The 12,933-nt window shown below is 41.1% G+C and overlaps 1 protein-coding gene across 4 annotated transcripts in view; it reads left to right on the top strand.

The window, feature by feature from the left end:
* SLC44A3 (solute carrier family 44 member 3) overlaps positions 1-12,933 on the top strand; it is a 78,414-nt gene that overhangs the window by 6,126 nt on the left and 59,355 nt on the right. For all 4 annotated transcript variants that reach the window (XM_033200198.1, XM_033200196.1, XM_033200200.1 and 1 more), the window contains 3 exons: positions 1,473-1,609; positions 2,452-2,545; positions 11,581-11,741. In XM_033200198.1, coding sequence (XP_033056089.1) covers positions 1,473-1,609; positions 2,452-2,545; positions 11,581-11,741 — 392 coding nt within the window. The remainder of the gene's footprint in view (positions 1-1,472; positions 1,610-2,451; positions 2,546-11,580; positions 11,742-12,933) is intronic.

Genomic DNA, 12,933 nt, shown 5'->3' with positions numbered 1-12,933 from the left:
GAAGAAAATTCTGACACATACTACAACACGGATGAACCTTGAGGATGTCATGCCAAGTGAAATAAACCAGTCACAAAAATACAAACATTGTATGATTCCACTTATAGGAGATATGTAAAGTAGTCAGTTCCTAGAAACGGAAAGTAAAATGGCGATTGCAAAGGGCTGGAAGAAAGGAGGGTGGGAACTTTTTGTTTAATGGGTACAGATTTCAGTTTGGGAAGATGAGTTCTGTGAATGAATGGTGGTGATGATAGCCCAACGTGAATGTACTAATGTCACTCTACACTTAGAAAGATTCAGATGGGGCTGGGTGCGGTGGCTCATGCCTGTAATCCCAACACTTTGGAACACCAAGGTGGATGGATCACAAGGTCAGGAGTTCAAGACCAACCTGGCCAATATGGTGAAACCCCGTCTCTATTAGAAATACAAAAATTAGCCAGGCGTGGTGGTGGGCACCTGTAGTCCCAGCTACTCAAAGGCTGACACAGGAGAATCACTTGAACCTGGGAGGCGGAGCTTGCAGTGAGCCAAGATTGGGCCATTGCACTCCAGCCTGGGCGACAGAGCGAGACTCTGTCTCAAAAAAAAAAAAAAAGAAAAAGAAAAGAAAAAAGGGATTCAGATGGTATATTTTATGTATATTTTAACACAATTTTTAAACTTTTTCAAAAATATATACATCACATGCCCAGGAAATCTGTTCCTCATCTCCTCTTGCACCCACCTTTCTCCCATCCCCAACAGGGGGGAAAAAAACCTTCTGGGACCGCTTCTCAAGGTCTCTCCCATAGAGGACAGCCTACAGGGTCTTCCTCTGCCATTCCTGGGGTCTCGGAGCCTGGATAAGTGGTGCACAAAGGTCTGGAAGCTGTGGCTGCTAGCGTATAACCTGCTGATGGCAACACCAGTTTCGTTCTTGTCCCTGCTCTACCCTGCCCCTGGGGAGCTCTAGAAGGGATCTCCTGAGTGTCCTGGCTCTCAACCTGGGAGAAAGAGGGGAAAGACAAGCCTTTAGTTCCCAGCCTTGGCCCCTCCTTTTCAATTCTCACTTCCCTGTGTTCAGTCATTCTCTGAAGCATATTTGAACACTCTTAGGTACAAATGTGTTCTCCATGGAGTCCACTGAATAGTTTGTGCATTGGCCTGATCTAGTGATCAATGGACAGTTTAATCAATCGCTTCTTTTCCTCAGATTTTCTCAGGTAACTCCTAGTGTTATCCCCCAGAAAACACTAAATCTGGAGAAATAAAGTTTTGTTAACATTTTTGGATCATTTCCAAGCTGCACAGCCTCACGGATGACCACCAGTAGGCATAATAAGTGTTCAATTACGCTGAAACAATTATGAATGTGTGCCTGGGTGATCCCTGCATTTGATAGCATGTGGATATTTTTTAAGGCCCACAATTAAGCCCAGTGAAGAGGCAATGCTCTAACACATTCTTCTGTTTCATCTGTTTCCTAGACACGTGTTTTTTATGAATTCCTGCAACCTGAAAGTCAAAGGTATGCAGCTCGACCGCACGGCCCTCTGTGTATCCAGCTGCCCTGAAGAGCAGCTTGACTCCCTGGAAGAGGTCCAGCTGTTTGCAAACACCAGTGGTAGGTACTGAGGCCTGGTTCATTCTTTTCCCCATGGTAGGGTAAGCTATGGGAACTTAGATGAGATCATTTATCCTGACCCTGCTTTCTCTGGAAAGCTGGAAGGTTTACTTCCTTGTGAGTGCCTCTTGTGTGGAAAAGGCCGTAAGCATGTTCTCTTGAGCTTGTTCAGGTTATTTTTGTTCTGTATGGATTTATCTGACACCCTAGCTGTTCCATGTATGCTCCCTGCCACCGTGGGGGAATGGTTGTCCACAGATAGAGGACACAGCCCACATTTGGGACCAAAGGCAGGGTCAGAAGGAAGTCAAAGAGCTCCATACACATGGGCACATCCAATCCTAGAGATGTACGGGCAGGGTGCGGGTTGAATTGCCAACAAATAGGTCTTTTCATGAGATTGTCGGAGCTAAAAGATACTTCCACTGAGCAGTGAGATATCACAAGTTGTACTAAAAGCATTTGTATAACTGAAATGCCTTGTACTGGGTCCACTGTTTAGAATTTTATCTGCCTGAAAAATGGTTTGCCAGATTTTTAGAAATTATTTGCAAAGCCAGGTTTAAACTATCAAGCTTCTACAAGAAATTGTTTTCAAATACGCTTCAGATTATTTTAGGACCAATCATATAACTTTTAGTTTTGAATTTGGGGTTTTGAAGAGAAAGTAAGGAAGAGAGGCCTTCACTAGACCTCAGATTGTGTGACTATTCTTTTTGTGTTTCTGTCACCCATAGACCTTGTAGCTGATTATTTCTCCTTTCTGATTTGGTAACATGACTGCGATTTGCTTACTGACTCACCTGGGAAGATGGTATAATGTCTATGTGTTCTGCTTCCAGGGTCTTTCCTATGTGTTTATAGTTTGAATTCCTTCAACTATACCCACAGTCCAAAAGCAGACTCACTGTGCCCTAGGCTACCAGTTCCTCCAAGGTAAAAGCTTCCATACTTTTTCCTTAACCCTCAACAAAAGTTACTGGGTACTTGGTGTGCATCTGTTACTCTTATAGGCATTGTGAGAAGGAGAGATCAGAAGAGCCCCTGCCTGCAGGGAGCTTACAATCTATGGAAGCCAGGGATAAAAACATGGCAGGACTATTTGCAGTATGCCTGTGGACAGTGAATTCGAAATCAGGCTAAATAAGGAGAAAACTCAGCAAACAATAAAAATACACGTAGTCTTCAAAGAACACTAGAGCTAGCAAGAAGTAACATATGAACTATTACTAACAGGGTGATTTTATAAATTAGTGTGTATTTTTTTCTACTCCAACTATTTATTGCAAAGTAGAAATCATTTACTTTGGCTGGGCATGGTGGCTCATGCCTGTAATCCCAGCACTTTGGGAGACGGAGGCAGGCAGATCACGAGGTCAGAAGATGGAGACCATCCTGGCCAACATAGTGAATCCCCATCTTTACTAAAAATACAAAAATTAGCTGGGCGTGGTGGCGCGTGCCTGTAGTCCCAGCTACTTGGGAGGCTGAGGCAGAAGAATCGCTTGAACTCGGGAAGTGGAGGTTGCAGTGAGCCGAGATCACGCCACTACACTCCAGCCTGGTGACAGAGCGAGGCTCTGTCTCAAAAAAAAGAAAGAAATCATTTACTTTTGGCTTTTTATCACAATCAGACTTTGTTAGTTTTTATTGCTCTAGATATCTTCATAAGAAACAGACCAGATAGACAAGGCCAAGTGAGCACCACACCTTACTTCTCAGTGAAAACAGAAAGCACAGGTCCTTGTCAAGAGTACACTTGGTGGGCTCCTTGCAAGGTCTTATTCACCCCTATAAATTAGTGTACTACCTGACACATGGTAGGCACCTTACAAATATTTGTAGAATAAAGTTGTAATGATGGAGCAGTGGTTACATTGCCATGGCGAATGGCACATGTTTATACCTTTGAGAAGGCTAAGGGGAAAGATACAGTGAGTATTTATTGCCACCATCATGATGCTGAGATGTACTAAAGGAAAACTTGTACTGATTTTGAATTGTCATTCTTTTGAAAGATGTGAGTATGTTTACAATGTAGGAGACGAGACCTCTCTGAAAAATCCCTGAGAAATAATGATGATTTAATTAAAGCATTATTCCAATCCTCTAGGATGGTGTTTATTGAACTCTTGTTTGGGACTTACAGTAAGAGATTCATTACATCCCAACTCCTGTATGCACATACCTTCATATGTCCTTATGTATATAAAACAATACGAGAAATCTCACAAAGCAACCTTTACCCTTATTACATATGATTCATACCCTTTGTTACTATTCTATTGCCTTTTTAAAATAATGTATTTCATAGTCTTCTAACTGGTTGCAAGTGAAGCTTGAAAAATGCTCATCTAGCAGGTGCTCACACAAACGCAAAAAGACTTGAGTAGGTTTTAATCACATCAAAGGCAGAAAATAGCCATTTTGTGATATTCTTTTCTAAAATAAATACTCCATGTTGTAAGTAATTGAAGGAGGAGAGAACTATTTGCTGAGGATAATACCCATTTCATTTTTCTGTAATTTTTTTTTTTTTTTTTTTTTTTTTTTTTGAGACAGAGTCTTGCTCTTGTCACCCAGGCTGGAGTGCAATGGTGCGATCTCAGCTCACTGCAACCTCCATCTCCCAGGTTCAAGCGATTCTCCTGCCTCAGCCTCCCAAGTAGCTGGGACTACAGGCACATGCCACCACGCCCAGCTAATTTTTGCATTTTTAGTAGAGATGGGGTTTCTCCATGTTGGCCAGGCTGGTCTTGATCTCTTGACCTCATGATCCGCCTGCCTCAGCCTCCCAAAGTGCTGGGATTACAGGCATGAGCCACCGCGCCTGGCCTATAATATCTTATTTTAAAATTCTGGTAATTGTAAATGTGTTTATGATACTTTGCATTCTGGTAAAATATAAGTATCATAAACACATCTTAATGAAACATACTGTACCCAATTAAAAAAAAAACTAGAATGTTTTAGTAGTAGGTGGAAGGAAAATTCTCTAGCACTTGGAGGGGAGGACTTTTTTAAGAACACAATTTGTAACTGTAGATTTAACTACAGATGGCATTGAAAGAGAATGGAATTTTTAAGGTTGTAATTTAACCAGAGTTGGATACTCTCCTCTTACTATAAATGGGATGGCAACCATAATTCCACAGGAAGCTTCTATCTTGATACTTACGATGATAATAGCAAACGCTTATTGAGCTTTTGATACTTTTCTAAATCCTTAACATAATTTGGGCCCCAGAAAACGTCTACATTGTAGGTATTGTTTTCATCCGTATCTTACAACTGAGAAAACTGATGCAGAGAGGTTTAAGGTCATACACCCAGCAAATGGGAAAGCTGGCATTCAAACCCAAGCAGCACCTTATGTTTGAGTCAAAACTTGGTTTTATTTTGACTGGTGAGTGGCCTTCCTAGACTCACATCAAGCTGGGAGAAAGAGTCCCCGTACCCTGTGTCATAATAGCACCATTTCTTCTCACTCTCAAGCCGGCCCTAGTCCTTTTCACCCTAAATGCAAGTGTTTCCAATACTAACTTTTCGAGTAAAGACAAAACCCTTGACTGAGTGGCCTTTTTTAGACAGAATGAAAGAGAGAGAGAAATCGCCTCAAGGGCTCCATTCCCCTTTCCTGCACAAGCAAGTGTTTGTTTAAGGTGAAAATGATCATATTTATCATGGAATAGCAGTGCCAAGACTGAAAAGCTGGAAAACATGAGAAGGGTGGCTATAGGGCCAAAGAATATTTTCTAAATACCTCTTTTTGACTGAACTGATTGTTTCTTCCTCCTCTGTTGATCATGTGAGGTATAACGTACCCTTTTAGAGTAATGGCTAAATATCAAGAAGTTTGTGGACCTAGGTATGAGCTTTTAAGAGCAATGAAAAAGCACTGCAGAAGATAACAAGCAAATAGATCTTTTTTCACTTTGGTGTTCAACATGGTAATGTAGTTTTAGTCCCCCATGTATTCCAAATCTAAAAGGCATGGATATTTTCCCCCCAGTACATTCTAGTTCTACCCTCTCACATAGGTGCCCACGCATGTCACTGCATGGTTTGCTCAGCTGAATTCCATATACATGGTGATCTAAATATACAGGCAGCTTGCCCAATGACTTCCTGCAAGTTTGAGTGGCTTTGCTAATGGGAAGAAGAAAAGCAGAAGTAGTGAAGAAACCTCAGACCATGGCCTAAAGATGCATCCCTGTGAGCCGGACATGGTGGCTCACATCTGTAACCCCAGCACTTTGGGAGGGCAAGGCGGGCAGATCACCTGAGGTCAGGACCAGCTTGGCCAACAATGATGAAACCCTGTCTCTACTAACAATACAAAAATTAGCTGGGCGTGGTGGCAGGCACCTGAAATCCCAGCTACTTGGGGAGGCTGAGGCGGGAGAATCACTTGAACCTGGAAGGTGGAGGTTGCAGTGAGCTAAGACCGCGCCATTGCACTCCAGTCTGGGCGACAAGAGCAAAATTCTATCTAAAAAAAAAGATGCATCCCTAGCCCAGCTAATGAAATATTTTAAATCTCGAAAGGAGTGGCAGTTGCATAGATGTATATGTTTATCAAAGTCTCTAATTTTATGTTTAAGATCAGTGCATTTCATTGTATCTAAATTTTGCCTCAGTAAAAATAAGAGGAATTCCTTACGTTCTGAAGTGTATTAAGTTAAAAAAAAAAAAAGCAAATAATAGAACAGTGTGCAGTATACTGTCTTTTGCATAAAAAGTGGAAAATATAAGTATATATAAACATATAAATATATACATATAGGTATATATTTGCTTGTATAACCATTACATCAAGCATGACTTACAGGATGTAGTCAGAAGGCAATTTAATTTTTGTCTTTCTCTGTCTCTTTAAATTTATTCAGTGGGACTAGTTTTTTCTGCCCCTGAATAAACAGGCAATTTCCAAGGCTTCTCTGGTAACTTTTAGGTAATATATACTGAGTCACTTTAAGTTGTAACAGACGCTTTCAATTCAATAATTAAAATGTTCAGCCCAGACCAGGCACAGTGGCTCATGCCTGCAATCCCAACATTTTGGGAGGCCAGGGCTGTAGGATTGCTTGAGGTCAGGAGTTCAAGACCAGCCTGGACAACATAACGAGACCTTGTCTCTATAAAAAATTTAAAAATTAGATTGGCATAGTAGAACATGACTGTAGTCCTAGCTGAAGCTGAGGTGGGAGGATCTCTTGAACCCAGGAGTTTGAGGTTGTAGTGAGCTGTGACAATGCCACTGCACTCCAGCCTTGGAGACAGAGCAAGACCCTTTCTCAAAATTTTTTTTTTAAATTAAAAAATATTCAGCCTGATGTGATAAAGTTCTCACTTGATTGGAAGTTCAAACTTCTGTCCCCTGCATGCTTGGCCGTGGAGCAAGTGGGAAGGCCACAGTCCAGGAAGGAGGTTGTAGTCAGCTGCTCTTCTCCTCTGTTTATTCCTCCCCTCCTCTCCCAGCTTGCTAGAACAGGTTTTGTCTAAGGGGCTGGTGCAGCAAAAGTGAAGATAAGAAAAGAGTAGCAGGAACACATTTAGTTGTCTGATACTAGCACCAGCATTCTCTGGGCTTGGTAGATGTCCTGGCCAGCTCTTTCCCTCACGAGCGTGTTTTGGGTTCTTTGGGGCTCCTTCAGCTGCAGTGCCTTTCATGTAGTCCAGTGCATCTGTGCTCTGGCTGGTCATGTGAGAGCCTTTCTCAGAGGGCTGTCTTAGCCCTGTAGAAGTCCCGTCACTGGGACTTGTGCACATGCAGCCCACAACTTGACCCCAGGAAGCCCTCTACACCCTTTGCCCTGACAAACGCCCTGAGGCTCTTAACTGCCCAGCTGTAGCTCTCTGCTCTGTTATTAAAGCTGCTCACCCTCCAGATTTCTTGGGGTGGCTCAGACCTTAAGCCAGGGGATTCCCTAAGCTCTGTGAGTTTTCCATGAAACCCTTCTCATCTGACTTAGGAGTAGTACCCTTCACCCTCTTCCCCTTGGGAATGGGGATGGAGTCACATGACAAGTCTAGTAAAAAAAAAAAAAAATTTCAACTCTTCAAAATTACTCTTCTAATGATTCTCTGCACTTGTCATCACCTGTGCAGAGTGGATTTTACTATATGCAAATAAAAATTAAAATCAAGATGTCTGGAGATCTTAGGATAAGAGTGTAGAGGGTGACAAATTACAAAGAAGGAGCTGATGTGAGTAATTTTGGAAAACAGCTTTGTGACTAGATACTGTAAGCTAAAAACAAAAGGAACTGTACATAAACATTGCACGTCAGATAGTACACTTGTTTATCACATAGCTACTGGTTAACATTGTTTTCATTTTTTTCATTTTTTAAAAATTCCCTAAACAGTAGAGTATAATGGTTAGCAATTCTGAAACTACATACAAGAATCGATTATAAGACCTAGAATCAGTAACATCCTACCATACCCAATACCCAGATCATGGTTTCTAATCGTCAGTCTTCAAGGGTTCTTTGGAGAAATATCAGGCTGTAGGACCTGGATAAGGAAAACACCGGCTACGCCTGGTATCATCCTCTAGCATCAGAAAGTCAGAAAGTGCTCAAGAAAGAAAAAGAATGGGTCTTGTCAAAAGGACACAGATGCCTCGTAGTGGCCAAAACTGGAATAGATTGAATAACACAATTACAGATTATAACCCAAAAAAAAGAATAAACGTCCATGAGGCCATACTGATATAAATAAATAATTGAATAAATAAATAAATGGGGGAAAGGGATAAATCTTTTTTTTTTGAAACAGAGTCTCGCTCTGGTTTCCGGGCTGGAGTGCAGTGGTGTGATCTCGGCTCACTGCAACCTATACCTCCCAGGTTCAAGCGATTCTCCTGCCTCAGCCTCCTGAGTAGCTGGGATTACAGGCGCCCGCTACCATGCCCAGCTAATTTTTGTATTTTTAGTAGAGACGGGATTTCACCATGTTGGCCAGGCTCATCTCAAAATCCTGACCTCAAGTGATCCACTCGCCTCGGCCTCCCAAAGTGCTAGGATTACAGGTGTGAGCCACTGTGCCCGGTGAAAGGGATAAATCTTTACTTCTTCCTCCCAGAGGTGGAATTTGCCTCCCTTTGAGAGTGGGCTAGGCTTAGTGACTCATTTCCAAGAAATAGAGAGGGAAAAGAGAAAAATAACAACTTTACATGGAGAAACCTGGCAGGTACCACCTTAACCAGGTGATCAAGATCAACTTCACCAGTGTAGTCATGTTCCCTGATAGGGTGAGAAAGGCACTTCACCTCTGTGGCAGTCTCCCAAAAACCTGTTGACTGTGGTCTAATTATGAGAAAACATGAGAGAAATTCTACAAATTTAGGGACATTTTACAAAATACCTGACTATGAATCTTCAGAAATGTCAAGGTCACGAGAAACAAGGAAAAACTAAGAAACTTGGCACAGTCTAGGCATAGTGGTTCATACCTGTAATCCTAACACTTTGGGAGCAGAGGTGGGAGGATGGCTTGAACTCAGGAGTTCAAGACTGGTTTGGGCAACATAGCAAGACTCTGTCTCTACAAAAAATATAAACTGTCATGACCAAAGAGGAGACATGACAATTAAATGCCATGTGCTATCCTGAATTGGATCCTGGAATGGAAAAAGGATGTTATGGTAAAATCCAAATAAAGGCTGTAGTTTAGTTAGTAGTTTAGTGCCAATGTTAAATCTTAATTTTCACAAATATACTGTGGTTAGGTAAGACATTCACGTTAGGGGAAGGTGAGTGAAGAATACACAGAAGAACCCTCTACTATTGTTGCAATTCTTTTGTAACTCTAAAATTATTCAGAAATTAAAAGTTTATTTTAAAAAATGCTCTTCTTATCAACTTCCAACTCTTTTATGCTCTCAGAACGGATGTGGGTTTAAGAACAATCTAACCACTTTTCTCCCACCTCTTTTTTGGCACGCCCTGAATGGTGGAGTCTGGCATCTCATTTTGGAGTATAATTTTTATTATATTTGAGCTCAGCTGCAAATTCCATTTAAACTTCCTATGATACTTACATATGCTAATAAAAGTCTCTAGAATGGTTTGCAGGACACCAAAAACAATAGGTGACTGTGAGGAAATGTACTTCAGTAGCTCAGGGACAAGGAAAGGCAATTTCTTGCTGTTTGCTCTTTTGTACCTTTTGGAATTTAAGCCATGTGAATGTATTACCCCTTCAAAAATATAATTTAAAAAAATACCCTTTGTGTTACTCTTCTCTTGAACCAGTATCCAGTGACTCAGAAACTGTTTCTGTAACATTGAGACTTCTGGAGAAAGATTCTTCCATGTGTTCTATGTTGTGCTTCATTAGACGTTTGGAAAGTCATTTATTTTCTTCAGGGCAATGAAATCTTGTTAACATTTGGGTTCTCCTTTGTTTCATGCTTATACATTGCACAAAATGGTGATTGGGTTTTTAGCAGCTTTTTAGATAATTTGACACTTCTTTGGTTGGGATTATTTCCACCATTTGGGGTTCATGGAAAGAACAGGATCCGGTGAAGGTATCAGTGGCCTTATGAAGATTCATTAGAATGCATATTCTTCGGCTATTTTACATTTCAGGAAGGGGCTAAAAAAGGCCAACTTTCTCATCTACCCAAGGCAGTTAACTGCAGCGTCAATCACACATTTACTATTCATTTATTGAGCACCCACTGTTCATAGCAAGACTCTCAAGTCTCATATGCCTTCCTAAACAGGACAGAATTAAGCTAATAGTGTCATTAACATGGCTTCTGTCTCATCCAGTTCACATCCCTAATAGTTCCTTACAGAAATAAAGTTCTTTTGTTGGAGTTGGTAGTTTGTTTCTAAGAAGGGCTAAGACAAGAGAGTAAAAAATGTGGTTCCCGCTGGGCACAGTGGCTCATGCCTGTAATCCCAACACTTTGGGACGTCAAGGTGGGTGGATCATTTGAGCTCATGTTGCCCCCAGCCTGGGTAACATGGTGAAACTCTGTCTGTCTACAAAAAATGCAAAAATTAGCTGGGTGTGATGGCACATGCCTGTAGTCTCAGCTACTCAAGAAGCTGAGGTGGGAGAATAGCTTGGGCCCCGGAGGCAGAGGTTGCACTGGCCCGTGATCAAGCCACTGTACTCCAGCGTGGGTGACAGAGCCAGACCCTGTCTCAAAAAAAAAAGAAAGAAAGAAAGAAAAAAAAAGTGGTTCCCCATAAATAAAATGTAGTACATGTATACATACTACAGAGTAGTATTTAGCCTTAAAAAAGAAGAAATCCTGCTATTTGCAACAACATGGATGAAGCAGAGGATATTATGTTACATGAAATAAATCAGGTACATAAGGGCAGATCCCATGCATGATCCTAGTTGTATGTGGAATATAAAAAAGTCAGATTCGTGGAAACAGAGAATAGAATGGCGGTTATCAGGGATGCGGGCAGGGGAAATGAGAGATGTTGATGAAAGGACACAAGTTTCTGTCACATAGGGTGAATAGATTCTAGATACATAAAGTAGAGCGTGGTGACTATAGTTCATAATACTGTATTGTATATTTGAAATTTGATACAACAGATCTTCAGTGTTCTCAAAATACGATAACTCTGGGAATTGATGGATACGTTCATTAGCTTAACTGTAGCAATCATTGCACAAAGTTTATATATATCAAAACTTCACCTTGTATACCTTAAAGATATGCAATTTTTATTTTTAAAAATGTTGCTCCCCAAGTTTAGGTTTTTGGTTTCTGTGGGTCCCCATAATCAACTTCCTATTCAGAACATCAACTAATCGATGCAGCAGAGTACACCTGCCTGGTTTTCTAAGGTGTGCTCTGCACATGGCAGGATTTGCTCTATTACTATAGTTCTTAAGCATTTTTAGTTATTGAGAATGTTAAATAAACATCTTTTAAAGATAAATATTAAATAAATATTTTTGCCTTTTTTTTTTTCTATTTTTAGCAAGTCATTTCCCTTATTTAACCGATGCATCCCTCAAACACCTGAGTGCTATTCCCTGTTTGCATCTGTTTGGATAAATGATGTTGACACCCTCCACCGAATTCTAAGTGGAATCATGTCGGGAAGAGATACAATCCTTGGCCTGTGTATCCTCACATTAGGTAATTCTCAGTTAAGTTAATTTTAGTAATTGTTTACGGAATGCCAAAGTTCCTAGCACTTTTATACGTTGTACAATGAAAATTAGCCTCTTGATTTAAATACAAAACTTTGTATTTTTTTATAGATATTTTCGGTGTTTCAGATTTAAGGGGGATGGGGCAATAAGAATAGAGGAACAGCTGGCCCTCTGGCAGTAAGCCTCAGTGGGTGGGGTTGCCTTGATATACTGACCATGCTCTAGTGTCTGCTCCTCACTGGGGATGGGTATATAAAGCAGATTGCTAATTTGTGAATGGGACATGAAAAATACAACTGTCAGGGTGACCAGAAACCATGTCTTCTAGCCAAACATGCCTCCACCTGTAGGTGAACCAGATCGGAAGGCTGCTTGGTGAGCAGGGCAAGGACATGTGTGCATCCATGTTAAATGGAGTCAGACTGCAAGGGCCTGCTGTATCTTGCTCCTCTAAGAGACATACCTGCTTTGGGTTGTGGACAGGTCAAGGCCTCGAGCCTTCTCTGCGCATTTCTGGAAGCAGCTACCCACTCTTGACCGTTTGAGTTCCCATTTTCTATGTTTCAGTTGGCTGAAATCAAGAGCCAACTTTCTCTTTGAACAGGTTAATACACTCTGCTCCTTTAGTCAGTGGTAAGAGCCTGTTGTCTCCTTGCTTTCCAGTGGCAGCCCCCCAACCTGTTGGTTGAGAGAAACTCTTTGGTCAGACATTAACATATTTCTAACAGTTAACAAATTGAGTTTTCCACAGTTTCGTTACTAAAAGGTTCCTAATTCCTAAATGCTTGGGGATATTTAACTAGTCACCATTATGACTTTCAGACTTCTTATTTAGGCTGAAAATGACTTTAGTTGACTCAAACAAGATGCTTTGACTCCTAGATACTGGCTTGGTTACAATATATAACAAAAAAACCTCAGGTTATTCCTGATATCTTATAGAATGACCTAACGTCCCTGCAAGGACATAGTCATGTACTTATTAGATTCATAATGGTATTAACAGCTGTCGTTTACTGTGCCAGGCATTGTACTTATTCTTCACTCATTAAAACCTCAGAATCCCAGTACCACTCGTAGGAGAGGAAACTGAGGCTTAGAGAGGTTTAGAACTTGGCCGGTATTGCACACCTAGGAGAAGAGGTGGCAGAACTAAGACTCAAACCCAGATCTGT

The sequence above is a fragment of the Trachypithecus francoisi genome, unplaced genomic scaffold, assembly GCF_009764315.1.
Source record: "Trachypithecus francoisi isolate TF-2019V2 unplaced genomic scaffold, Tfra_2.0 Lachesis_group5, whole genome shotgun sequence".
In the NCBI taxonomy this organism is placed as follows: Eukaryota; Metazoa; Chordata; class Mammalia; order Primates; family Cercopithecidae; genus Trachypithecus; species Trachypithecus francoisi.
The sequence above is the reverse complement of the archived record's forward strand: the minus strand, read 5'-3'. Positions and strand labels throughout refer to the sequence as shown.